This window comes from Chinchilla lanigera, unplaced genomic scaffold, assembly GCF_000276665.1.
Source record: "Chinchilla lanigera isolate Chin_1 unplaced genomic scaffold, ChiLan1.0 scaffold00043, whole genome shotgun sequence".
NCBI lineage: Eukaryota > Metazoa > Chordata > Mammalia > Rodentia > Chinchillidae > Chinchilla > Chinchilla lanigera.
The window spans coordinates 12424713-12452142 of record NW_004955444.1 but is presented as its reverse complement, the minus strand read 5'-3'; the positions used below and the strand labels follow the sequence as shown (position 1 = coordinate 12452142).

The 27430-nt window shown below is 41.1% G+C and overlaps 1 protein-coding gene across 5 annotated transcripts in view; it reads left to right on the top strand.

Annotated features, from left to right (window-relative positions):
• Sgk3 (serum/glucocorticoid regulated kinase family, member 3) overlaps nucleotides 1–27430 on the top strand; it is a 115843-nt gene that overhangs the window by 49447 nt on the left and 38966 nt on the right. For 3 of the 5 annotated variants that reach the window (XM_005392143.2, XM_013518178.1, XM_013518177.1), the window contains 2 exons: nucleotides 19807–20021; nucleotides 25779–25862. In XM_005392143.2, the coding sequence (XP_005392200.1) occupies nucleotides 19944–20021; nucleotides 25779–25862 (162 nt within the window). In that variant the 5' untranslated portion in view covers nucleotides 19807–19943. Of the gene's footprint in view, nucleotides 1–6162; nucleotides 6266–6402; nucleotides 6557–19806; nucleotides 20022–25778; nucleotides 25863–27430 lie in introns of those variants that run through there. The other 2 variants (XM_005392140.2, XM_005392141.2) reach the window with 2 other exon arrangements.

Genomic DNA, 27430 nt, shown 5'->3' with positions numbered 1-27430 from the left:
TAGACACAAGCTGTACCAGTAGTGATCACAGACTGCCCATGCCTGTGACCTCCAGGAGGTTGGGGCACAAGCAAAGCCCAAACCCAAACCACGGTGTCAGCAGCTCATGGAGTGCCTGCTCCAATACCTCACTGGGTGCTGGGCATGCACAGAGAGGGCCCATACGTAAACCCTGGTGAGAGCAGTTCCCAGACCTGAGTGAGGATCTCCTGTCTGCACTGGGCGTGCGGAGGGCGGAGATTCAGACTGTAATGGTGGCAGGGTCGTGGGTCACCCACTCTGGCCCCAGGAAGCAGATGGGAAGTACCTCATTCTCTCGGCTGTGTTCGGCTGGGAACCGTGCTGTCAGTGGGTCACAGCTCGCCTGATTCTGTGTCTCCAGTCAGATTAGGATGCGTAGAGGAGCCAGACGCAGGCTGCACTGACAGCGATCACAGACTGCCCGTGCCTGTGACCTCCAGGAGGTCGGTGTGCAAGCAAGGCCCAAACTCGAACTGCAGTTTCAGCAGCTCATGGAGCGCCCGCTCTCATACCTTATGGGGCACTGGGCACGCGCAGAGAGGGCCCACATTGCGAACGGCGGTGAGAGCAGTTCTCAGGCCTTCCGAGTGAGGAACTCCTATCTACGTTGGGTGCACGGAGGGTGGAGACTCTGGCTATAAAATCTATAATGAATTAATATTTTATAAAAGTTATCTTTTAAGGAGGTTTAATTTTCAAAAAAATCAACATCAGTGCTTATCCCTATTTGCAGTGCTCTTCATTCCTTGTAATTTATGTCTTCAGAAACATGGAATAATTTTTTGTATGTCTTCAAGGCTTCCTTGAACATTTCTTTTGTGAATCTTCTGGTTATGAGTTCTTTCAGCTTTTTCTGAAAAGATCTTTACATTGCCTTCAGTTTTGAAAGATACTTTTGCTAGTTACAGACATTTTTAAAATTCAGTACTTGAAAGGTGTTGTTCCATTGTCTTCTTTTTCTTTTTTTGATATGGGGAATGGAAGTCAGGATCTTGTGCTTGCCAGGCAGGTGCTTGTACTGCTGAGCTATATCCCTGGCCCTTCCATTGTCTTCTTGCTTACACTATTTTGGTTAAGAAATCTGCTGTCATCTTTACCTTTGTTTTTCTGTATATAACATATCTTTTTTTTTCTGGCTGCTAATATGAAACTCTTGTCTTTACTACTTTTGTTCGTTTTTTGGTCCTGGAAATGAAACCTAGGGCCTTCACACTCAGCTACAGGCTCAGTTCCCCTCCCCTTTTTAAATTTTAAGACAGGGTCTTGTTAAGTCCCTGAATTCACCAGGATGGACTCAAACTTGCTATCTTTCTGGCTCAGCCCTCAAGTGCTGGGATTACAGGTATAAGTTACCACACCTGGCTTATCAATAGTTTTTAGTAATTTCTTTATGTGTTGGTATAGTTTTCTTCAAGCTCCTAGTATTTCAGTGAGATCAGTGAACTTAATTTTCATCACATTTGCAAATGTCAGCTATTATTTCTTTAAATGTCTTTTTCTGATTGTCTCTCCCAACATTACCTTTATTTTCCCTTTACAGACTCCAATTATAAGCATTTAGGCTGCTTAAAGATCATTTTTTTCTATTTCTAATTCTTTTTTCTGTATATAGCTCATTATAGAAAATATCTAGTAGCATCTTCAAGTTCTCTAATGGAATTACAAAGAGAAAATAGAGTCTCTCTTACCCTATCAAACCCACTACACTCAGCTTTTTTTATGTGTTTCTTTGGGTGCCTTCTGATACTGAATGCCAGTTATTTAATATTAACTATTGAATGTCTGACATTATAAATGGATGCTGCATATTTTTACTTTTCTATAAATATACTTGAAGTTTAATTTGAGATGGGGTAAATTACTTAGAAATATTTACCCTTTCAGACATTGCTTCTGTGATTTTTCTTTTGGTAGGATCCAAACAACATTTAGTCTGGAGCTAATTCTTCCCCAATACAGAGACAAGACCCCTGTGAGTACTCTACCCCCATTGATCTGGAGGCTTTCTAGTCACCTCTTTGGAACAGCCAGTTTCTTGGTCCTTTGAGTGTTCAGTATTGTTTCCTCCAGTGCTTTCTGATGGTTTATTTTTTCCTGGACTTGCTATAGTTTCCTCACATGTATGCACTGAAGAGTACTGTCAAATTCTTAAGGAGGATCCTCTACAGATCTCTGCAGCTCTCTGTACAGTTAAACGTTTGCTTGTACTCTGCCTTCTGAACTCTTGTTATCTTGTTCTCCCTGAATTCATAGTTCTGTTTCCTCAGTCCAGGGAGTCTATCAGTTTTCTGAATGTAATAAGCTTGTGTAAACCTTGCTTATTTTCCATTCCTGAGAAATTATTTTCCTTCATGGCCTGATACTCAGTATCTTGTAAACTGTTTTTTTATATATTTTGTCTGGTTCTTTTTCTTTCTTCCTTTTGGTTGGTTCATGTGGGAGGGTCAGTCTGGTTCTTGTTACTCTGCCTTGGCAGAGTCAGAAATCCCCACAGAGCCCTCCTCTTGATAGTCACCTCACATTCTGTGGAGAGGAAAAGTTCCAAGAGTCTCTAACCCATAGCTTCTGGTACAACCACAAATAAAGTGTGACCGTTGTTTAGTCTGCCTATGTAATACTTCTGAAATCTCCATAACATTATAAAAGTTTGTTGTGGATAGTGATTTATAGATTATTTGGGCCAGACTTCAGGGCTCTGGGGCCTCCTTGAAATGTGCCAGTGACATTTTCAAAACACAAGGGGGCCATTGATAGATTGCAAATCAGTTTTCACTCTTATTTGGTAGTCATTCTGAAAACTTAGTTCTGCTTCTATTTGTGCCATCTGGGTAAGGTTACAATTAAGGAAAATTTACTCTCTAAAGTCTTAATAGTATGTAGAGCTCTCTAACATAGGAAAGTTATTGTGATTTAAGGATTTATTTCAGGAACACTGAAAACCTTTGTAGTCCAACTCTGAGAAGTGCTGTGCGATTCTTATTGATCTTACTCTTGAGAATTTCTTTGAAATTAGAAGGGGAAACTTGCATTATCTTCTTTGCATGAGAAAAAAATAACCGGTATTTTAGTTACAGCGAGGGAGAGAGAAGGCTTAAAGAAAGTTGAAAATGATCATAGATTGATTCATGTATTTTATGTATTTATTTTTTGATTCATATATTTTAAAACATTTATTGTGGATCTATAACTTGTTAGAACAATGGATGACAGTGAGTGGATATACTATTTTATTTTTTTATTTATCTCCATGAGTTGCAAAGATTTAGTCTTTCAAACAAGTCTTACTTAATAATTTATTTTCCCAGTTTTTTGAACCAGTTCTATATAATTTCTAACCAAAGCTTCTGGTTAGCAAGAAGCAACTGATGTTACTTCAGTACCATAATATTTCAGACAAAAACAGAAAATCTCATTGTTGTAGGGAATCCAAAAAGCCTAATTTTAGCGGAATATATTTCTTTTGGGTTTTCTGAGATACTAAACTTTTGTGTGTTTTTTAGGGGCTGGAGCAGTATCTTGTTGTATTATCGAGGCTGACCCTGAATATGCTGTATAGCCCAGGATGGTGTTGAACTCACAGTTCTCCTCCCCGAGCCTCCCAGATGCTGAGGTTATAGGAATGTCCCACTATGCCCAGCAAAAACAATTTCTATGGGTGGACTGTCTAGGGCTTGGGGGCATTTAATAAGTAGTATAGTTTACTTTTAGAGATAAATATTCTAAATAATAGAAAACAAAAGAAGGCATCCCTGTTAAGTGCTAGGTTGAATGGTGCCAATCTCAAGCACTGTGGCATTTTATTACGTAGAGGGGCCTCCTAGGTGAGCAATTGTATCAGGCCAGGTAGCTGGGACCCAGAAGAGGCTATTCTGCGCTAGGGAACGGTGTGCAGACATGTATGGCAAGAATTTTACCTGTATGTTGTGTATCACGTTGCCATGTAGCTGTGTATTATATAGTTTTATTTACGTATACAGGGGGAAGACTGGCAGACTAAAGTGTACAAAAGAGAGTAGTTGGAGACTAGGTGTGTAAAAAGTAGATCAAGATCAGCAAGAAGGTCCTGAGTTCTCTGAATTTGTGCTTTATACAGAGATAGTAGTGAAAACGAGAAGAGTCATTCAGGAGACTTTGTAAAGGAGAAAACTAAAGACTTGGTGACCAAGTGTGAGAATTGAGAGGGCAGAAGAGTCAAAAGTTTTGAGCCAGAACAAGAGTGCCATTGTTATCAGTATTATACTCTGGAAAGTCCAAAAGGGAGAGTTTTGTTGTCTTTTTTTTTTTTTTCCAGTACTGGTAATTGAACTCACGACCTTGCGCTTATGGGGCAGGTGCTGTGCCGCTGAGCTAAACCCCCAGCCCCAAAAAGGGAGACTTTGAATGAAGTTTGATGCCAGAGATCCTTGAAGTTTTTTTCTAAAAGTTTACACATTCTTGGTATGGTTCCTGAAAGAACAGCTCTGATGGGCATTCATGCTCTCTTAAGGTAAGCAAGTTAAGTGTGGCAGGACAAACTGGTGTGTGGAAGAGTATTTAGAAGTTGTGAGGTCTGAATCCTTTCATTTTACTGATACGCAAATTGAGGGTGTTAGGTACTGTGACTTCCCTTAATGTTATTTCCTAACTTAATTCAGTTATTATAAATCAAGTCAGTTACTGACTTGACCCAAGACATTTTCAAACTCAGATGCATTAAGTTAAAAATACTGTAATTACTTTCCTTTTATGCATAAATCCAGTCGCAAACATTGTAGAAGTATACTATGGACATCCAGGCTGTGGAAAAAAAATACAATTTGGTTAAAGAATTTAATTTGCTTTATTTTGGTGTTCTAGATTCGAGCCTTATGGCTTCTTTCATAAAACAGGAAGTGTTCCAGAGAACCCAGCAGACAGGCTGGTTTTACAAAGAATGGCTGAAGAAAGCTCAAAGACCAAAAAGTAGATTGGTCATCCAGAAAGTTGTCTTCTTCGGCAGGTTGGGATAGGGAACCAGAACATAGAAGAGTAACTGACAGGTTAACAACGGATTACTTCAGGTTACATTTTGTAAAGATTAAAGGATGTAAAGCAAAAAGATTATGGATGTAAGGGTTAAAGCAGGGAGCACTTCACTGTCATGCCCGTTGATATGAGAAACCTGGCTATCTCTCATTTTCCTGTCTGGGAAAGTGAGATGTTAATTTGTATTTAGTAGTACAGAACTTTAGTATGGCTGACTATATTTTCATTTTTAGTCTGTTGGAGCTTAGTGCAAGAGCTTAGTCCAAAACAATGGCCTCTTACAGTTTTTGTTTTACCTTACCAAACCCGGTCGTGATGTAATGGGTTGCTTTCAAAAACCGTGCCTGAGCTGTGTGAGGGAGAGAGAATAATTAACATTCTTATTGGGAGTCAGTGTGCACAGTCTTATTTATTTTTAGTGCTGGGGATTGAACCCAGGTCCTGGCACAAGCCAGGCAAGTGCTCTGCCACTGAGCTGTATCCCCAGTCCAAGTGTCCATGATTTTTACAATGAAGTATGAGGACTTTTAGTGGAAGTCAGCAAAGGAATTGCTTCCTTTCTTTGGCCCTGTGACGATCACGCCTAATGACTACTCATGCGTGGAATCCGAATTCTTGAGTAATTCCTACCCGGCCTGAGTAGAACGAGATTATGTCAAGGCCCCGGACGAATGAACTTTGTTGCTTTAAGGTGGACTCAGTCTTCACCTTTCTCCTCCTAGGCTTCTTCGCCTTCGCCGGAGGGGCTGTCTCGGCCTCTCTTTGTCTCTGTTTCAATCTCTCTCCTGCTCCCGTTTCCATCGGCCCAGTTCTTCTTACCCCAGACTGCACATCCCCAGGGGCTCCTCACCTCCCTTGATTTACCCGCGTCTCCCAGGCTGCGCCCAGTCCAACGTTGCTCGGGGCTCCCGACCCTCAGGGCGCGGGGGCGGGGCCGAGCGAGTTTAGCCCGCTCCCCTTGGGGCGCCGAATGGTGATTGTGGGGCGGGGCCTGCCTCCGGGGCGGGGCCTGCCTCCGGGGCGGGGCCTGCCTCCGGGGCGGGGCCTGCCTCCGGGGCGGGGCCTGCCTCCGGGGCGGGGCCTGCCTCCGGGGCGGGGCCTGCCTCCGGGGCGGGGCCTGCCTCCGGGGCGGGGCCTGCCTCCGGGGCGGGGCCTGCCTCCGGGGCGGGGCCTGGCGGTGGGCCCGCGCGGTGTAATTCGGCTCGGTCGCTTCTGGCTCCTCCGGAGAGGTTCCCCGCAGGTGAGCGTGTGACCGTTCGGCTCGCGCCCGGGAGCTCGGCGGGGAGAGGTCGGCTCCGCGCCGGCCAGGTGGAGGAAGCCGGCGGGCGTGTCCCGGGCGGGCGAGTTCGGACGCTCGGGCCAGGTGCCACTTCCGCGCCGGGAGGGGCGGGGCGGGGCGGCGCTCGGCGCTCCGGAGCCGCTGAGACCCCGCGCGCGGTCTTATCCGCACTCGCTCGCTGCACGTGCTCCCGGGCAGAGGACGCGTGAGCTGTTCCACACACCTGCCCTCCCAAGTCTCGCGCAGCCTCAGGTATTGTAAAGTTTAAAAAATGTATTTGTAGCTCGTGGCTCAGGACTGGAGGAGAAAATAGCTTGCGGGACGGCTTTGTGTTGGCTACGTGTTGTCGAGCTGGCGAGAAGGGTGCTAATGGTAACGGGACTGTTAAAGACGCCAGCGTTTTCTGGAGGGAGTTTATCAAGGCAGTTAAATGCGCCGGCTTTTCTTTTACTAATTTGTTTCGGTCTTTTGAACCCCGGGCCCTTGCACTGAGTTACATCCCCAGTCCTCTTTTAAATGTTTATTTTGAGACAGGGTTTCTCAGAGTTGCTAAATTGTTCTGGCTGGACTAAAAGTTTAGAACCTCCTGCCTTAGCCTCCTGGAGTGCTGGGATTACACGGGTATGCCACTACTTCCAGCAAGCCTTTTGGCTTTGAACTTGGAATGCCTGGATTGGAATCTACTAATTAACTGTAAAAACGTGGGCAATTTGCTTAACTTCCCTATGACTTAGTTCTCACATCCATAAAGTGACAGTTCCAACATTACAGACTTGTAATGATTGAATTGATAGCTAATGCTTGACAACAATAAATGTTGGTTGCCGAGCCTCGTGGCACACACCCGTAATCCCAGCACTCCGGAGGCTGAGGCAGGCAGATCGTTCCGAGTTTGAGGCCAGTCTGGGCTATAAAGTGAGCTCAAGGCCAGCCTGAACTGCATAGTAAGAAAAAAAAAAAAAAAAAAAAAAAAAAAAAAAGCCACACCCAACAATAAATGTTGACCATTTTCTCTATTATGCATTCCTGTGAGCATTAATCTCCAAAGTTGTCCTCACCCATGCTTTTTTCTCAGAGCTCTCATTAAAAATGTTTGAGGGTTTCTTGGGAACAGTGTTTTTATAAATTGAGACCTACAAGAAAAGGTTTCTGTACTTTTCTCTCATATTAAGGATCTTACCCGATATGATCCTCCACCTTGTTCCAAATCAAATACTCTCTCAAAGGCTACAACACAGGAATCTATTTGGTTTTTGATTTGGTTTGTGTTTGTGATGCTGGGGATCAATTCCAAGGCCTCGCTCATGCTATGCAGGCGTTCTCCTAGGAACTACACCACCCTCCCACCTGACTTCAAGGCTGTTCTAAGAGAGATGAAAAAAGACAATGCCTTTAGCGTGAGTGTAGCCTCATTTTAAGCACCAAGTTGAGGTGGATTTATCACTTTATAGAATTTGTAAACTGTGTTGTTTGGGACGGGTACTTATTTATATTGCAAGACTAGATAAACCATAGCACCCAACACATGTTTTTTAAAAAAAATCATAGGAACCCGTAGCTTGGTGCATAGACTCTCAGAACTTAAAGGGATCTTAAAAAGTCAGACTTGCTAGATTTTACAGATAAAGTTGAGGCCAAAGATGCAGAATCAATAAATGGCAGAGCTTAGATTAGAATTCATCTCTGATGATCAACAGGTAATAAAACCAAAGGAAGGTACTACCTCTACTTTTAGTGATAGTTACTGTTTTTATTTTTGACAGTTTTATGGTGTCACAAATGGTTTTTCTCGGTATTATCCTCCTTGGTAGCTTAATTGCATGACTCATAATCATTCTTCAGCACCTTTGATTTAAATCACAAGTCTCAAAGTTGCTACGTCAAATTATTGCTTTGAGAAGATGATTGTCTTCTGAAGCTTTGTGCAAACATGTTCTAACAGTGCTTTGGTTTTGTTGTTTAAAATGCACCCCTTTTCTCCCATATATAGAAAGTAAACAGCCAGTATAAACAAATTGACCCATTTGGCAGTTTGTTATCACTGTGTTATTGGTTAAGTTTTCTTGATCGGGTAGGATAGAGCCAGGAAGTGGAACCGAAAGACAAGCCCAGGGAAGTAGGACTGGGACCTGAAGAAGTATGTTGCAATGTTGTTGCTATCTTCAAAAACACTGTGGAGTGAAATTATTTTGAGATATTGATGTGTTAGTTGCTGATGCTTACCCAGCCTTTTGCATAGCTCACTCCCTCTCCTCTGGGTATTTGCTCTGATGTTATCTACTTAAAATTGCACACAACCCCACATTTCCTATAATATGTATTTACTTGTTTATATAATTACTCATTATCAGTTGTCTATCAGTAAAGAATAAGTTCCATATAGCTTAGGAGTGCTTCCCAGTTGTGTTTGCTACTCTGTCCTGAGTGCCTGGAAACAATTCCTGGCACACGAAAGGTATCATATACGTGGATCTGATGCAGACATTTCCAGCAAGAGTAGTAATTACTTAAACTAATTCGCTGTCATCTTGCTTGTTCTCTGTCCCCGCCCCCACCTCCCCATCCCTGTTTTAGTTATTTATCCTTGAGGTCATGTGAATTCTTCCTCCTACCTTGAACCCCACATGCAAGTAGCTACCACCTTATTTTACTTGTCATTTTTTTTTGCAAGCATGCCGCTCCTGTTATTGCCAAGCTTCTGCTTGCTCCCCTTCTTTTTATTCAATCTTCTACACCTACAGCCCTGCAGTTCCCTTTTCAAAAACGCTTTCCTATCCTGGTGTGCAGAAGATCAAGAGTGAGACGCCTGGGATGTAGAGTTCCCTACAGTGATGTCAGGCTTACTTACTTTTTCAGCCTGTAACTCCCGTAGATAAAAAGGGATTTCCAATTGAGGTTTGTAAATATAAAAGTAAGATAAGACTTTAGTGCCAGTGCCTTATAAAATGCCAGGGTGCTTCATGATAATTTCTCTTTCTGTTTTTATCAGTGAGTTGTCTTTTTCCGGAGTCTGGTTACGCATTCTGACAAGCTGGACTAATCTGTTTGTACTGAAGTCTTCTGCCCTTTCTGTTTTGAGTGCTCAGCCTTCAGACCTTTACATGCCACTACCACCCCAAATGCTATAGAGTTTAAAGTAGTTTTTCTTTCCTCTGAGTTCTGGTGACTTTTTAAGGGGATTTATTACAGTGTACTTTCAATTGTAATTCTTCAAGGTTTTTTTTTTTTTGTTATATATAAACAAATTGAGAAAAAGTACATACACAGAGATTCCAGTTATTTTTTTCTTAAATTTTTTTTTCTTTTTTCTTTTAAGGGAAATATAAAACCACACCTGCTTACCTACTTTTAAAATATAAGTGAATTTAAAGCTCTATCAAATAGGTGTTTAAATCACTGCATATTGAGATTCAGTGATTATTTCTGCAGTACGGCTATGTAAGGAAGGTGGTAGGAAAAATTCATTACTCAGTGGAAAGATACAAATGAAGACATTGAGGTCTGGATTTATAGAAGGAAGTAGATGTAGGAAGAGCAGCGTTCCCAACATTCACATAGATAGGCAAGCAGATGTTTTAAAAAAATACGCAGTAATGGCACACAGGAAGCCATTAGGACAAGACAGATTTTATGGAGCAACATCTACAGCTTTGGATTGTGTTGTGAAATGTTATTTCTAAACTATATTTTTGTTTTTTCATCTCCAGGCATACAAAATGCTGTTTCTCTGCTTTTTACTTTCTGAGTCAGATAGGACTGGATATTCTCTTTGCTCCGGTCTTGTAGAAAATAATGTACCACTTGTCACTGTTCTCTCTAAAATAAAGTTCATACCTATATCTTTTCCCGGATATGTGGAGATCTACGCCAGAAACTTTTTAATGTTTCAAAAGAAGATAGTAGATATGTTACCTGAGTATGTTTGTTGTTGGTGCTTACAGTTTTAAGTCTATGTCAGCATTTTATTTAACACATTGAGCTTAATTTTACATTACAGACATCCTTATGCACATAACCCAGTTGGGTCAGTGTTTTTATTTTAACTCAGATTTAAGCTTGATTTAAGAATTTATGTTCCTGCCATTTAATTTTTATCTTCACTTTTCCTGTTGCCTCCCAAACTTTCACTGGGATTTTCCATTCTAGGCCATGTGTTAGCCCAACTTATTTTCTTTGTTCTTGGTTTTGATATTTACAAGTATAACACCTTTTTGGTGGGGAGGTGCTAGATATCAGGGATCGAACCCAGAGGCACTGTACCACTAAGCTGTGTACACAGACCTTTTTGTTTCTTATTTGAGACAGGGCTTGGCCAAGTTACGCAGGCAGTCCTCAAACTTGTGATTCTCCTAAGTCTCCTGAATAGCTGGTATTATAGGTGTATGCCATCACATTCAGCTATAGATACTTGTTTAAGTTTATTTTACCATTCCAAGGGCAAAGCTATAGTTTCTACTGATAGAAAAGAGTTATAAGTGCAAAGCTGTAGTTTCTACTGTTAGAAAAAAATACTAAAAATTTAAAGATCTAACTTTTTTTTGTCTTTTTGAGACAGGGTCTCGCTGTGTAGTTCAGGTTGGCCTTGAACTGACTTTGTAGCCCAGGCTGGTGTCGAACTCACAACGATCCTTCTGCCTCAGCCTCCCGAGTGCTGGGATTACAGACGTGCGCCGCCATGCCCGGCCTCTAAAGGTCTAACTTTTGAAATGGTAAAATTCTACAGGTTATGCATTACTAGTAATACAACCAATAAGGTCAGGAGTTGAAAAAAATGTGCTACAGTGTCAATATAATTTAAGTATATAATTAATTGCTTTTTGGGAAATACTTTCTAAAATACTGACCAGTAAAGTTTTACTGTCAGAAGAATTTTGAAAGCAAATTCTTTCTTTGGAGTACAGTGTCATACTACATAAACTTCTATTTAACCAGACTTTTCTTTCTTTGTAGAATGCCTTTGTTGTTGGGAACGGTGGTTTAGCCCTGTAATCCCAGTACTCTGGGAGGCTGAGGCAAGAGGATTGCAAGTTGAAGTCCAGCCTGGGTAACTTAGTGACTTAGTGATACCTTGTCTCAAAATAAAAAAGGGATGAAGGTGTAATTTGGTGCAGAGACTCAGAACTCAGTCCCCAGTATTGAAGAAAAAAAATACAACTTTGTTAAGAGTGTTACAAGTAATAAAAACAGTGATATATCTCCAGCATATGGTTAGCACTACGAAGTGACTATTAAATAAGTCAGTCTATATTTTAGGGTAGATTTTATTGCTACTGTATTAATGTGGGTAATAATGGGAGTGATCAAGAAAGAGGGAGAAATTGATGATTGAGAGGCACAGTGAGGCACTGGTTGCTTTGATGATCTCATCAGCACACTTGGCAAGTTGGAATTTTCAAGCATGTCTCTCTACCTGTTGAGTGAATAAGTGAAAATTGTGTTTTATTAGAATCTGCTATGTATGTGACAGTCATTGTCACAGCTCCTTCATCATAGTTGGAGAAGCTTTCAATAAGCAAGCAAAGCACAATCTTACATGCAGTCCATAAATGCTAGAATGGAAATGAATGGGATGATGAGGGAAGATTGACTCAGGAGGGAGCCCTTCAGTTAGGGTTCCTGTCAAAAGGAGTGACATTTGTACAAAGATCTTAGTGTGAAGAGCCGAGGAGAGTGCCTGGTAGACAGAGGGACCATAGGGCCAGAGATGGAGAGACTAGAGACCAGGGAAGGGGCTTAGTATGTGTGTGAGCTGAGAAAGACCTTTCAGTGGGAGTCTAGTGAGTAGAGGGTGAGAGGTTTTGTGAGTGCAGCCTGAGAGGCAGACAAAGATTAGGTCATGTTTATTAATTCATAGTTTGGATTTTATTCTAAGAGCAGTGGGAGCCAAACAGAAGGTGTCAGCAGGGATTTACAGTCTGTCTGCTGTGAGGTGAATGCATTGGAGAAGGGTTAGAATAGAAGCAGAGATGGGCAGAGATGGCAGCGCTGGGTTGTCCCAGTCTACTCCTTGAGACATGGTGGTGGTGTTGACTTCTGAGTTTGTTCTTGTGCCTACTCAGTCTGAGTTCTTTGTTCAGCCTCTACAGTCACAAGCAGCTTTACCCGGGGACCCTCCCTTTGCCATGCTCACAGTCCTCTAGAAAAAGTCCTTGGTGCGTGGTGTGTTCACATCTGCTGGCAAGATGTGCTGGGAGTGTGCCTCTCAACGGAACAGCTTGGGAAGCTGAGAAGAGTGCAGTCGTTCTTGCGACTGGGACCCCCGTACAAGACCTTAGGAGACTGAGCGTGGGGCAGAGCCACTACTGCCATCCTGCCTCGTTGGTTCTGGACCAAGTGGAAGGTCGTGTTATCACTGAAGGAAGTTTAGAGCTTTCCTCCTTACCCTGGCAGTTTTGATTCTAGTGTGGAGAAACAAAGGGCCGTCAGTAGTTACATTCACTTCACTCATTCCCTTCCCTAAACGTGTGTAGTAAAACAGAGCCACTTTCAGGAGATCAGCAAGCTTATGTGACTTTCGTTAAGGCTCTCGGACACTTGTTTCAAATTGTTGGATACACTCTGTTCTCTATTGTTAGTTCCAACACAGGCTGTTTTACATGTGTTTTATTTTTAATTCTTGTGTCATTTTCACTGATCAGGATAAATAAAAGATGCCCACATAAGAGATGTGATAACTCTGGGAAGAACTGGCCTGCGTGATTACAGGATGAGGGAAGCATCAGAGAGGGCAGTGCAGTGAGAATTAGAGGAAGGATGTATTAGTAATGAGGGAAAACAGGAAAAGTTGTAACTGATTCATCACGGGATATGGGTGAGGGGAGGAGAGGTGGTTACTGTATGTCTTTCATTGGAGGATCCTGTTAGATTTTTAATCTATTCTGCAGTGAGCCTAATTTACAGATGTGACAAAGATGTGCTTTGTTCTACTGAAACATTTTAGATGTGCTGGTAGCTAGTTTCCTGAGAGGAGGAAATAAACAGATACAGATTGTACACTATTACAGAACACTTTCAGTACCAGTAATCAGTTAGTTTGGGGTTAGAATTTCCTGGGAAGATGCTTTTAATGTAATTTAAAATGAACCCCACAAAGCCTGTTGGATGCTCAGGATTAATCCCTGCCCTGAGCCATAATCCTGTATTTCCTTGGTGAGTTTCCAGGTCCCAAACTAGTTCTGATCTAATCTCTATGGTATGTGCATGGTGTTTTTCTACAGATTTAAATTTTTACAAGCAGTTTTAGGTTCGCAGTGAAATTAAGTGGAAGGTATGAATCAGGCATGGTGATGCATACTTATAATCCTGGCACTCTGCAAGGCTGAGCAGGGGGATCACAGTTTGAGCCTAGCGCCAGAAATTTAGTGATTTAGTGAGACTTTGTCTCAAAATGAAATTAAAAATGAAATTAAAATGAAAATTAAAAATGCAAAAACAGCTAGAGATGTAGCTCAGTGTGAAGCCATGGGTTCAGTCCCTAGTTCTGGGAGGAAAAAGGGAGATACGGAGATTTTCCAAATACCTGGTACTCTGCACATGTACAGCCTCTGCCATTATCAGCATCCCCCTCCAGGTAGTTCATGTGTTACGGTTTATGAACCTACGCTGGCACATCATAATCACTCAGAATCCGTAGCTTACATTAAAGTTCCCTCTTAGTGTTGTACATTTTACAGGTGTGGACAAATGTATGACACATATCCACTAGTATTGTACAGAGCATACTTGAAAAGTGTTCTCTGTCAGCTGGGTGTGGTGGTGTACACCTGTAATGCCAGGTACTCTTGAAGCTAAGGCACGATGACCTGCGCTGGATATAGTGACACACACCTATAATCCAGGCACTTGAGAGGCTGAGGCAGGAAAATTGCCACAAATTTGAGGCCAGCCTGGGCCACATAGTTCAAGGTCAGTCTGAATTATATAGGAAGACCCTGTCTCAAAAAACAAAATAAAACAAAAATAAAGGAAAAGTTGAAGTTCAAGACCAACCTGGGCAACCTAGTGAGTCCTGTCTCAAAATAAAAAAACCAAGAAAGGTTGCGGGGAGGTGTAGCTCTATATGAGGCCCTGGATTCAACTGCCAGCACACCCCACAGTTCCCCCCAAAATTCTTTGTGCTTTGCCCATGGCAACCACTGATCTTTTTACTGTTTCAATAGTTTTATCTTTTCTAGAGTTTCAAATAGGGGAATCATACAGTCTAGAGCATTTTCAGATGGTTTCTTTCACTTAGTAAGAAGTTCCTCCATGTGTTTTCATTTCTTGATAGGTCATTTCTTTTTGGTGTTGAAAATATTCCCTTGTTTGCGTATAACACTGTTTATTAATCCATTCACCGTCTGAAGGACGTCTCGATTGTTTCTGAGTGTTGGCAATGATGAATACAATTTTCATAAATGTCTATGTGCAGGGTTTTGTGTGGACATAAGTTTTTAAGTTCTTTGGGTAAATACCAAAGAGCACAGTTGTTGGATCACATGGTAAGAAACTGCGGAACTGTCTTCCAAAGTGGCTGCCCCATTCTGCATTCCACCAGCAGTGAGTGAGACTTCCTGTTGCTCCTCATCCTCACCAGCATTTGGTGGTATCAATTTTCTGACCATTCTAATAAGTGTATAGTGGTATCTTGTGTTAATTTGTATTTTCTTTTATACGTTTAATTTGTATTTCTTTTTATTGACATATGATGTGACATCTTTATTTAACTTTTTTTTTTTTGAGACAGAGTCTTGCTGTGTAGCCCAATCTGGGTTTTAACTCATGATCCTCTGCTTCAGCTTCCCTAGTGCTGGAGTTATAGGCGTGGGCTGCTGCAGCTAGCTGTGGAGCATCTTTTCATAGGCTTACTTGCTTACACAGGCTTACAGGTTTTATTTGGTGAGGTATGTGTTACGGTCTTCGGCCTTTTTTTAAATTAGTTGTTTATTGTGTTGTTACTTGCATATTTAAGAGTTCTTTGTATGTTTTAGATAATGCTCTTTTACTTAATGTCTTTTGAAGATACTTGCTTCCAGTTACACTTGCTTGTATTCCTCATTTTCTTATTGTTCTCTGATGGATCATGCCTTTGCTGTTGTAGTAGCTACAAAGTCAAAAGATGGGTTTTCTGTTATCTTGTAGCAATTTTATAGTTTCTCCGTTCTACATTACATGCACGGTGTTCTTTTATACCTTGCTGACTCTGTCAGCTTCTACCTTTTGAGTGTAATTGTTCTCAGACGCTAGTGTCTAATTCTGTCCCTTTGCTGAAGAACACTTGTTGCTCTTCTAGGTTTAATTTCTTACTTTTGTAACAGACTTGTTCTTATTTCCCTTCACGCCTTGGTGTGAATTGCCAGCTCTATCTCTTTGTTAAGAGTGTATACTGACCACTCAGGAGTATATCTACTTTCTAGTCTGGGTGGGATCCACTAGTGGGTGTTGAACCAATCTTTATGATATGTGAAGAAATGGAATTCAGAAACTGTTATTTTATTTATTTTACTTCTTGGTGGTACAAGGGATTGAACCCCAGGGCCTTTGCTCTGAGCTACATCCTTAGCACAGGAGTTCTTTTATGTATTCTAACTCTTTTTTAGATAGGGTCTGAGTTGCTAAATTGACCACTTGGGCTCAAACTTGTGATTCTCCTGCCTCAGCCTCCCAGAATGCAGAGATGATAGACGTGACCACCATACCCAGTACTCTTTTTATGTTTTTAGAGGTAAAAGTAGAAGAATCGTTTGGCCTTTTATAAGAGAAATTTTTGGCTGCCCTCAAACAGATGCAGAACAGTAATTAGCAAGCAACAGACAAAAAGATGGATACTATGGTAAAGGAAGAAAATGCTTTAAAAAACTTGAATGCCCATTGATTTTTAAGCAATATTTGAATCAGCATATTTTAACATAACAATATAGACAGTTTTCTGCCATGGTTTACACAGATTTCTACTTTGTATAGCTTCAAATAAATATTTGAATCTGTGAATGTTTTAAAAAAGATAGACCCTTTTTTTCTAAAATATATAATGCATCTAAATTTCTTGTGCCTTTTTTATTTCATAATTTAGCCCTTGGTTTTCCTCATTATGGGGCCAGCCTGCTTTGTACCAAGCTGTTGGTCAGCTATTTACGTGTGATACTTCAAGAACTGGAAGACAGGGGCCACTTCTGACGCTGCTACCCCTTTTGCTAATACAATCAGAAATCTGTCTTTGTTGCTTTCTCTCTAACTGTATTGTCTTATAGATACCTAGTAAGTCGCTTCTTTTCAACTCTGTAGTATCTTCACAGATAATGTAGAAGAGGATGCGTAAGAAACTGCAGCATAAGAAACAATAGTATAAGAAATTGAAGGACACGGTTGGTGAGTTGGGTGCTGTCACTCATAGTGGTGTGATAATGTATTCCTCTTAGTCTGGTTTTTTTCCTCATCTGTCAGATAGGAATAATAATACTTCAGAGGTTGCTGAGAGGACCAGTTGATGTATTAGGTGTGAGTACTTAAAACAGTCCTCCATAAGCATTCAATAAATGTTAGTTTTGATCTCAGTACTATTGACATCTTGGGGCAGATGATTGTTGTGGATGGGTAATTGATGCAACTCATACCCTTCTTCTGATGTTGGTCAGAGGCTTGTATATGGCCCTTTCATGCTTAATAACTTCGTCACATAGAACAGGGAACCAGTGTGGGGGATTTGACTGGTTACTACTATATTTATTTTCACTAAAACGCCAGGACTAAAAAAATAAGCACAAGATTGGCGTATGGTTCCATAGAATCCCACTTGGGATACAAGAGACATCTTTATCTCTTATCTCTGAGAGCTCCCCCTTGACTGGTGGACCACGTTTTGGGCCTCCAGGGGTTAGTGTCAGTTCAGAGATAGTATCCTGTAACCTTTGGAAGGACTGTATTTGCCTTTCTGCAGCTGACAGTCTCCGTGGGGAATTGCTGCGTATTGTTCTTGACAAAAGCTGGAGAACAAAAGCCTTGTAAAGGGCCCGGTAATCCGTTTAATCCTTCTTGCCCTAATACCGTTTGAGTGTACTCCCACGTGTGCTCCCCAGACTCCAGCTGACATTCCGCAGATCTTTTTTTTTTCCTGATACCGGGGATTGAACTCACGACCTTGCGCTTGCCAGGCAAGTGTTGTGCCGCTGAGCTATATCCCCAGCCCTCCGCAGATTTTTTTGGTAAGAAGGTAGGCCTTGAACTTCTTCCTGGGCTCTTTTGGGCTGTGGGACAATAAAGAACAGTGGGAGTACTTAGTGAAGAGAATCGGCATTCCTCTGTCAGACAACTTGGAAGGGTTTTATGGAGGGAGGTATCAGAAGTGTAGACGCCCTCACAGGGTTGAATAGCTGCTTTCAGCAGGGAAGTTCAGCTGGATTGGAGTTGAACATTCTTATTCTCACGTGTGTTTGCCCAGATTTCTCCATAATTAAGATTATTCTGCTTTCCAGACAGTACCCCTGTGTTAGCACAAGAGATTGCAAGTTTGCTTGTTTAATTGGCTTTGGAATTCTTTCCATCAAACTCTAGACTCAATCCTTAGTCCTCTTAGGTTGGTAGCTATAAAAAGTAAGATCCTCTGAAACAGCCATAGACTTTCCACCCATCCGTTTGGGAATTCACAGCTTTGAACTTGTCATTGGCTCTGTGGGCATTCCCATGGACAGCCAAAAGCAGGCCCAGCCCATGTTACCATCTCTGAAGTCAGTGTTTTCATCACTACTTGGATTTTCACCACCCTGCACTCCTTCCTGTGAAGGGCGTCTTACCAGCGGGATTGTTTACTAAGCAGTTATGGACAGGGCTAAGGGTGCCAAGCAAGGGATGGTGAAGCAAGGCCAGGAAGCCATTAATACTCCTAGGCTTTCAACTGTAACTGTAGGAGAAGGGGCTGCCTGGTAGAAACTGTGGTCTTAGGAAGTGAAACTATCACTGTCAGAAAGAGAGCAGGAGGCATAAACAACCTTGGAATCCACAAAGAGTAGCAGTTGGATCTGGGAAGGCAAATAGAGACTGTCTAGCACCGTTGCCAGAGTGGAACCTCTGGCCCAGATTAAATGTGTACCTTGACTGTAGTTTTCTACATTCAGCTGCTTCCTCTGCCTGTGTTGATGACCTCTAGGTACTTCCTGTGAAGAAACGTCTCCAGCTCGTTCCTCCTCCTTCATAACATGCACTCAATGTGATTTTTTTACTGTCCCTTCTAAAGGGAAGGCCCAAGGCCTAATGTTTTCCTAATTCTGTTCTCATGGGTTATAGCCCACAGTAAGGCACAGACATTTATGCTTGTATATAATAAAGTATCAGTGGGACCTACCATTCCATATCCTACATTCTCTTTTTTTGTTTGGTTGGTTTTTTGAGATGGTCTCACTTTGTAATTTAGACTTCCCTGGAATTTACTATGTAGCGCAGGTTGGTCTCAAACTTGTGGCAATCTTCCTGCATCAGCCTCCCAAGTGCTGGGATTACAGGTGTTCACCACCATGCCTTTCTTCCCCTCTCCTCTCCTCTCCTCTCCTCTCCTCTGTTCTCCCCTCCCCTCCCCTCCCCGCTTCCCTCTCCTCCTCTCCTTCTTTGTCTCTTAGTACATGATTGCAGTACATAATAATTATATTCTTTGTGGAGAGCTGGTACATGTACATAATACAGTTTAATTCATTTTCATCTCTTTCTTTTCCCCACCCTCCCTTCTTCCTCCGTCTCTTGATGGTTGAGCCAGGCATGGTGGAGCATGCCTATAGTCTCAGCACTCTGGGAGGTGAAGTGGGAGAATCTCAAATTCAAGCCCACTCTGGGCAAATTAGTGATTTAGTGAGATTTAGTGAGATTTTCAAAATCTGAAAAATAGGGCTGGGAATGTAGCAAAGGCCTAGTTTCAAGGGCTGGGAATCTTCCTGCATCAGCCTCCCAAGGGCTGGGAATGTAGTGCAAAGGCCTAGTTTCAATCCCCAGTATCAATAATAGTAATAATAATAACAATAACAGCAGCAATAATACATCAAAAACCGTGTCCTACATTCTCAAGGAAAAGGTGTGGTTAGGATAACGCATTATCTTCCCTCTCTTGCCAGTGCTTCAGATTGAGAAGGATGGGCTGAGGTGGATCCTTCGTAAGGATAAGATAATCTGTCCAGGTAAAGATAATCCATCTTAGTGATGGGAGCTCCACCTGCGCTACTACGTAAGCAGTAGACCACTGTGACAGGAGGTTGAGGCTCTCGTCATCCAGCCAGAGCTCCTTTAATGAGAGTTAACCCTCATTCCACATGATCTACGGAATATAAGCTTCTGGAACTTCCTTAGTGAGGAAGCTAGATGGGATACAAATGTTAGTGGGCTAGCGATAGGAACATAACAGAAACTAAATCTCTAACGTAAGCCGAGCAAAAGTAAATTCCTAGCAGAATAAACACCAAGTGGATCCTACTTAGAAGGAATGGTAGATGGTCGAAGTCATTTTAAACTGTTTTGCTAATAATTCTTTTTTTTTTTCTGTTAAGGTTGCATGATGGAATTTGAACATTACCTCAAGAGGTTTCATACTTTGGATTAGTTAATTGTTCTCATTCTTCTGATTATTTCTTCGGACTCATTTTTTGGTGTCCTCTTGAGATATTAAATACAAAAAGATTGTACCATGGACTACAAGGAAAGCTGTCCAAGTGTAAGCATTCCCAGCTCTGATGAACACAGAGAGAAAAAGAAAAGGTTTACTGTAAGTATGTAATGTAAACCAGGAGAAAATTACTTACAGAGGAAATTTCTGTGTTGTGATTTTTCTTCTATAACCTAGAATGCTTCTCTTCCCCCATATCCAGATTTTACTCTGTGTGTGTGTGTGTATGCGTGTGCGTGCATATGCAGACACGTGCACATATGCACATGGTACTGGGGATTGAACCCAGGGCCTTTGCATATTTTTTATTTTGAGACAGCTCACATTAATTTGCCAAGTTGCCAAGGCTGGGCTTAAACTTGTAGTCTTCTTGCCTCAGCCTCCCATGGTATTGGGATTACAGGCACGAGCCACTATGTCTGGCTTAAATTTTCCTTTTTTAGTGTAGATTTTTTCCTGTTTACGTATCCCCTTGGAGAATCTTATGACGTTGTCTGCTAGGTCATCTTACCAGAAAATGTGTGTGTTCGTACATGTTTATCTGCCCACTGATAATTTTGTGTGCCCAGTCAGGTAGTGTGGGCTCCTGGAGTCACAGATCCCATGTTAAGAACTGCTGTCTCAAACGTTCCACAGTATTTTTATTGTATGTATTATTTTATATCTTGTTGTAAAATACAAAAACAGTTTTAAAAATACTTTTTTATCTTTTTTTTTCACCTTAAAGGCAATGTCCATTTCTGATTTTATTTTTTAATACTATAGAATCTATTGTAGGACTGTAGAAAACATATGTACAATGAATTTTTGCTGAATCAGTATTGTCAATGGCTGTTACTGATGAGTAGTCACTTTTCTGATTATAATACACAGTATTACTTTGATTCCACTAGTCTGGTTAGCGTACGCAGAGATCTCCTGCCCTTGTTCTCCTGAAAAGAAAGTATCATTTATCTTGTCTGTAGTTGACCTGGTCTTCCTTGTAAGTACCCTTCTTTCCCCACTAATTTTAACCTAATGCTTTTAACACTTAGTTTGATCTTGATAAAAATGTCCAGGTTGTCATAATTCTGCTTTTTCTCCCCTTTGCTTCCCCAAGTTGGTATCTTGGTTTGTGGGAGGAGGAATGTTCTTTTTCACAGTGTCTGCTGAGAAGACTGACGTCATAGCCTACTGAAGACTGTTGTATTTTTGTAATCCTTCTAGTTCAGTGGTGGTAAACCTATGGCATCTGTCCCACAGCCAGCTGGTTTTTTTTTTATCATTGAAAGCTCTAAAAGGTTCACCATCACTGTTCTAAATCTTTGCTGTTCTGGTTGTAGAGTGGCTGGTCTGGAAAATACCCAGCTGTGGTTGACATGACTCACCCACGGGCATCTGCAGTTGCTGGACTAACTTGGGATCTGTTTTTCATTGGTTTGGGCAGGGTCTTAGAGGTGCTCTCTGCCCTTTCAGTGCCTTGGCTCTTGAAGCTGAAGAGCCAGCTGAGGCTCTGACACATGTTTTCCGCTCTTGGCTCAGTGGCCTACATCTGGCCTTTACTGAGGGACTCACCTGTTGGGCCTCATGACGAGTGACTTTCAACTCAGAGTCCATGGAACACGGGATTGAGGAAAGCTGAAGAGTAAAACTAAATTCTGTCTAGTGTTATACTCTGCCTTCTTAACTAGCGGTGCCTGCGTGCCCCACGCGGGCTTTCTCCCAGCGTCTCAGCCAGGGAGCAGGGAAACAGCCCGTCACTCCTGTGCTGCCCTTCCTAAGCAAGCGCATCTCCCATGTCCTGCACTGAAGCAAGACCAGAGAGGTTGGAGTATGTGTGTCTGGCATTTCCCTGCCCTCGGCCTCTGCATTGCAGGGCTATCTTTAAAAATATGCATTTGTTACACATTAATATACTTTTATAGGAATATCACAAGGAAGATAAACCTGATAAAATAGTGGGGTATGTGCAGGTTTTTCCTTTTCCCTCTCTGTATTTATTGTTTTTGTTTTTTGTGAGACAGGATCTCTCCATGTAGCCCAGGCTAGCCTCAGACTTGTGATCCTCCTGTCTCAGTACCTCCATGACCAGCTTCGTCTCCTTTTTTACCCGCTTTAGGCTATTTTCCCCTTTAGGGACTTACATTGCAGATATGGGTAGTTGGTTACCTCAGGTGTCTTGATTTTCAGGATTTTCAGGATATCTTCTTGGAAAAGGTCTGGAAGGCCTTTCAAGATGCTCTTACTCAGCCGTTCCCATCCGGTGCCCTGAGTTCTCCAAGGCCCTGTCCAAATCACCTTGTTCATTTACTTCAAATTCTGGAATTTTGCCTCATTAAAGAGGCTTTTCTTGGCTAAAAATATAAAATAGCACCTTCACACCACGTCCTACCCCTTTTACTCTGTCCTACTTACTATACTTAAGTTAATAGCTGTTATCACCACCTGACATATTTTGTGTTTTTTATATATGCCTTGCCTGCTGGAATGCAAGGTTCTTTGAAACAAGGACTTTATTGTTTCCCCAACCCCCCAGAATAGAGATAGTAGATGTGCCCTAAGTATTTGTTGAATTCCTATTGAATGAAAGTAGTACTAGTTCATGTGCTAGTTTCTGGGTCACTCTGGCGCAGTCCTCGGTTCTCTAGAAACTTGGTTCTCTCATTTTCTATGTCACTGGGAAAAAACACTCAACACCTGAAATTTAAAGGCGGAGAGGTATGTTTTGGCTTACGTTTCAGAAGTTTCAGTCCTTGCATGGCCAGCCAGTACCAGACAGAACTGGTGTGCAGAAAGGGCCTGAGTGGAGAAAAGCTGTTTGCCTCATGTTGGACAGGAAGTAGAGAGGGAAGGGCGGAACCAGGAAGGGAGCTGTACCTGCCAGGTCACGCCCCAGTGACGCACCTCTTCCAGCCAGACCCTCCCTCCTAACAGCAGGTCAGCTGTATCACACCCATAATGCGTTCACCTTTCAAAAGCCCAACTTCTGAGTGCTTGAGCCTTGGGGAGTGGGCACCCAGGTGTAAATCAGAGCACCATTGCTCCCAACGTACACTCAGCCAGCTTCAGCAAGCCCAGATGCCAGTGCTGCATTGTGCTTAGCAACGACAATAGACGTGGTGCAGCTAAGTAGTCACTGATGTTGCATGTGCTTTCTTTCATGCATCCTTCATATATTCTGCAGTGTGATGCTTCTAACAGAGTCAGATGTTGCATACTAGAATGGTTTTTTTTTTTTTTTTTTGAGATTGATTGATTTATTTTGGTAGTGCTGGTTATTGAACCCAGAGAGTGCTGGGCTACATCCCCAGTTCTTTTTACTTTTTATTTTTAGACAGAATCTTGCCGAGTTGTCAGACTGGCCCTGAACTTGGGAAATTCCTATGTCAGTCTCCTAATATAGGATGTCTTGACTTGTACCTCTTCTACATTATATTTTGTCAGTGAATTTCTGTATTATGCCATGTACTGTGTAGGCGCTGAGGTTTCAGTGGGAGGCCATAGTGACACAACCCTAGCGCGTAAGGAATTTGGATTCTGATGGGGCAAGGCAGACACTAAAGAAACACGCAAATAAAAATAATATGATAGTTTCATATTGTAAATATTAAATTGCTGTCTTTGAAATCCTACTTTTATTTCTTGATGACCATGGTATTTTTTTTAATTTGAAGTTTTTGTTTTAGGCTGTTTGTATTTTATGAGAACTTATTTTGCTTGCTTACACTCGTGCTGTTAAGGAACTTCAGAGGGCCTTGTTGCTGTGGAGCCTCTACAATCTGGAATCTAGGCTGAGTTAGTTTCTTCTGTACTTGAGTAGCCAAGGCAGGCTATCTGACCTTGCTAGGGACTGTTATCACCAGGAAATCAGCACAAAGCATTTAAAAAGCTCACAGTCGTAGAAACCTATTTCTTGTTCTTTTATGCCGCTTTCCAGGCCAGTCTGATCCTTACTATCTTATCAGATAAATCTGCAGTCTAGTCTTGGTTAACGTCATGGGCATCTTTTCTTCTTCAGGCTCTTCATCTGGGGAGTGTTAACTAATTCTGACATGTTACATCCAGTAGCTCCCTCTTTTTTGTTATTATTCATCCCATTTTATTTAAATGGAGTTAAGTTTTTATTGGTAAACGTTTGCATTATATAATGTTTACATTCCGTGTGGAGTCGCTGCATGCACATCTTAATTCCTTTTGTCATCCCTTTCCCTCCCCTCCCTCTCTCTTAATCCCCTTCCAATTTGAGAAAGTCCATCTTCTACTTCCTATTATCTGTCTTTTACTTTGCTCTTTATAATTTGGGTACTCATGTAAGAGAAACCACGTAATAATTAAATGTGTGTGTGTGATTTATTTCACTTAACATTACTGTCTCAAGGTGCCTTCTTGGTTGACCAAAAGAATAAGATAATCACACTGTAGCTCATGTGTTGCCCGAGGGCTTTTTCTAAGCATCTGAGTGTTAATGTCCTTTGCCCAGGTCACTGACAGCAATGACTTTGCCTCACCATTCAGTGAGACTTTCTCACAGAGCAATATGACTTTATATTTGGGGAGCCTTTCCTTAAAACTGTGGCCTGTCAGTGCAGTCATCTCTTAAAATAGCACTGCAGAATTGATACAGTATAAGCGCGGGCAGTCTCAGAACAGTGCTTTGCTCACAGTATTGTCTAATATGAACTTGCTCATGTAGGTTTCCTGTCTCCCATGGGGAAAGGAGAATTTATACACAATTGCATGCGTGTCTTCTGTGATAAGTCTGGTTTTCTCTGTTAAGGTGTTCAGCAGACTCTAGGCAATCACATTGTAAGCTCCAAGACCAACTCATACTTCTCATCTACTCATTGCTGTAAAATAATGAGATTAATAACCCAAACCTTGCAGCAGCCATCCTTTCTTCTTGTTGTTTTCCCTTTAGCGGTGATAGAGGATCTGACGTTTCCTGGTAGCTCATTACAATCAATTATATTCTGAGAGTATCTGTGGGAGAAATTATGAGAATTAGTTCTAAAACTTGATTTAATACTGGTTCTGATGGAAAGTTTAGATTTTAGCCTCAGTTTTTTCTTATTAAGTGTATGAACTTGGCAAGTTACTTTTTTGTTCTCATTTAGTAACTGTTATAATATTTGCTCTTATGTCATAGTCTTGCTTACTATGATTCCATGAGTGTTTGTGTGTGTGTGTGTGTGTATATATATATGTATATATATATGAGAAACTGTCAAACATTGAGATGGAATTATAAAATCTGTGGGTGAATTCTTAGTTTGAGAAGTATTGTGTGAAATATGATCTAGCACAGAGGTAGTAAACCTATGACATGTGTGTTGTTTTCTTTATGACAAAAGATACTAATGTATGAATTGTTTTTTCTTCTAAACTAAAATCTCAGTATAATCGCAGTGTTGGTACTTTATGATAAATAAGTGGGTTTGGGTTGAAGTTTGGGCGCTCATCTCTAAAAGGTTTGCCATCACTGACCTGGAAGGAAGAGAACTTACAGTTTTTGCTGTGCCAGCTGTCACTTTTGCAAATAATAATTTCAAGATAATAGCGCTGGGGAGCAAAATGGCATCAGTTGAATTTGTAATGTTTTATTCTTGGGAAAGAAGTGTAAAGCAAAAGCAGCCAACTATTAGCATAATAACGAGCACATGTGTGTTTATTAGATAATTCTCTGAAAATTAACTCAAATATTTTACATCTTAAAAATACCCTTTTGCCAAGATGAAATGTTTCAGTTAATATGCTTACGGAGAGAATCATATATAAACCTTAATATCAGTTTCATGAATGTGAAGAGTTTCTACATATTTTAATAGGTAAGAGTTTTTTTGCAGTCAAAGTTTATTATGTTACTTTTTATTTCCACAGGTTTATAAAGTTCTAGTCTCTGTGGGCAGGAGTGAGTGGTTTGTCTTCAGGAGATATGCAGAGTTTGACAAACTTTACAACACTGTAAGTAATAGTAAGGGTTTCTGTTGAAAACAAAACACTGGGGAAAATCCCAAAAGAAGATTTATTTGAATGATTAAAATAAAACTCCATATATAAAGAACACAGAAAAGGGATTCTTCAGAAGTATCCTAACTTTGGAATTCTTACATAAAAGGATGGAGATAGGACTGTTGCGCAGTTCCCCATAAGCCGTGGAAAAAGAGAGCTACACGAACAGCTCAAAGTACTTTTTTTTTTTTTGGTTACCAGGAGTCGAACTCAGGACCTTGCACTTGCCAGTCAGGCATTTGTGCGCTGAGCTGTATCCCCGGCCCTCAAAGTATATTTTATTATCATTAAGTATTAGAAATAAATCTTTTCATCATATTTCTGGCTAAACTGCCCAAGTGTAAGCTTTAGATCTGAAAGACTGTCATGAGCTCACTCTCCTTCTGCATTTCACTCTTAGTTAGAGATAGGTCTTCGCATCTGTATTATAAGTAGCTAACACAACTGAAATGATTGTTGACTTTCTAACAGTGACCTATGGGTGGGGGTTGGGTGTGAAGAAAGAGACCATTAGATGACTGAATAACTAAAGCCAATACATACATATATACGTATACACATTACTCAGATATTAAAGATATTAATAATCTGGTGTCTCTAGTCGTATGTACAGTACTTTCTAAAGGAGGCAGAGAGACCCCAAGCGCATTCTGATTCTTCAGGCCTGGTCTCACCCGGTGAACGAGGCCAAAGAATGCCTCAGAGTTAGTTTTTACAGAACCCCAGGTGAGGACAGCTCTGGGTTTGAAGCTTTGCTTAAGTTAAATTAAAGAAAAAGTGCCCGATGTAGTGACTGAGAGTTGCCTCAGACTCAAGGCTAACCTGACCTACATAGTGAGTTCAAGACCAGCCTAAACTGCATAGTGAGTGAAACCTTCTTTCAAAAAGCCAAAAGAAAAAAGTAAAAAGAAATTGTACCTTAAATGCCATTATTAAGTTCCTTGTGTTCTCATATAATAAATAGTGCTGTCCAATTTAATGAATGGTAGATTATTAGGCATCTTTTGGATAAATTCTGTTGTATATTGGGGTGTGTTTGTTTTTCATTTTTTAACACTGTCTCCTGATTTTAAAAAGAAGGGTACATAGATACATAAATCTGTAGACGATCATTTGTTAACTTTCTGTATATGAAGGAAATGAAGAGCTTATCTCCATTAAATATTGTCTGGCTACAGTACTACTTCTGTGGGGTTTTGTTGTTGGGGTTTTTTTGCGGGGGGAGGGTAACCTTGAACTCACTAGTTGTGATTCTCCTGCCTTAGGCTCCTAAGTGCTAGGATTACAGTTTATATGTTTTGTGTTAAACTTCTGATTCATTTTATTTAGGATTTCACTGTATTTGTTCCAAGTGAAATTTAAATCACTTGCTAAGGGGAATTAAACTTTAAAAATATTCCACAATTTCATTTCATTTTGCTTCACTTCACTTGAACACTTTATTTTATATTTTTTATTTGTTTACTTATTTACTTACTTACTTAATTTATTTATTTTTTGAGGCAGGATTCCACTGTGTA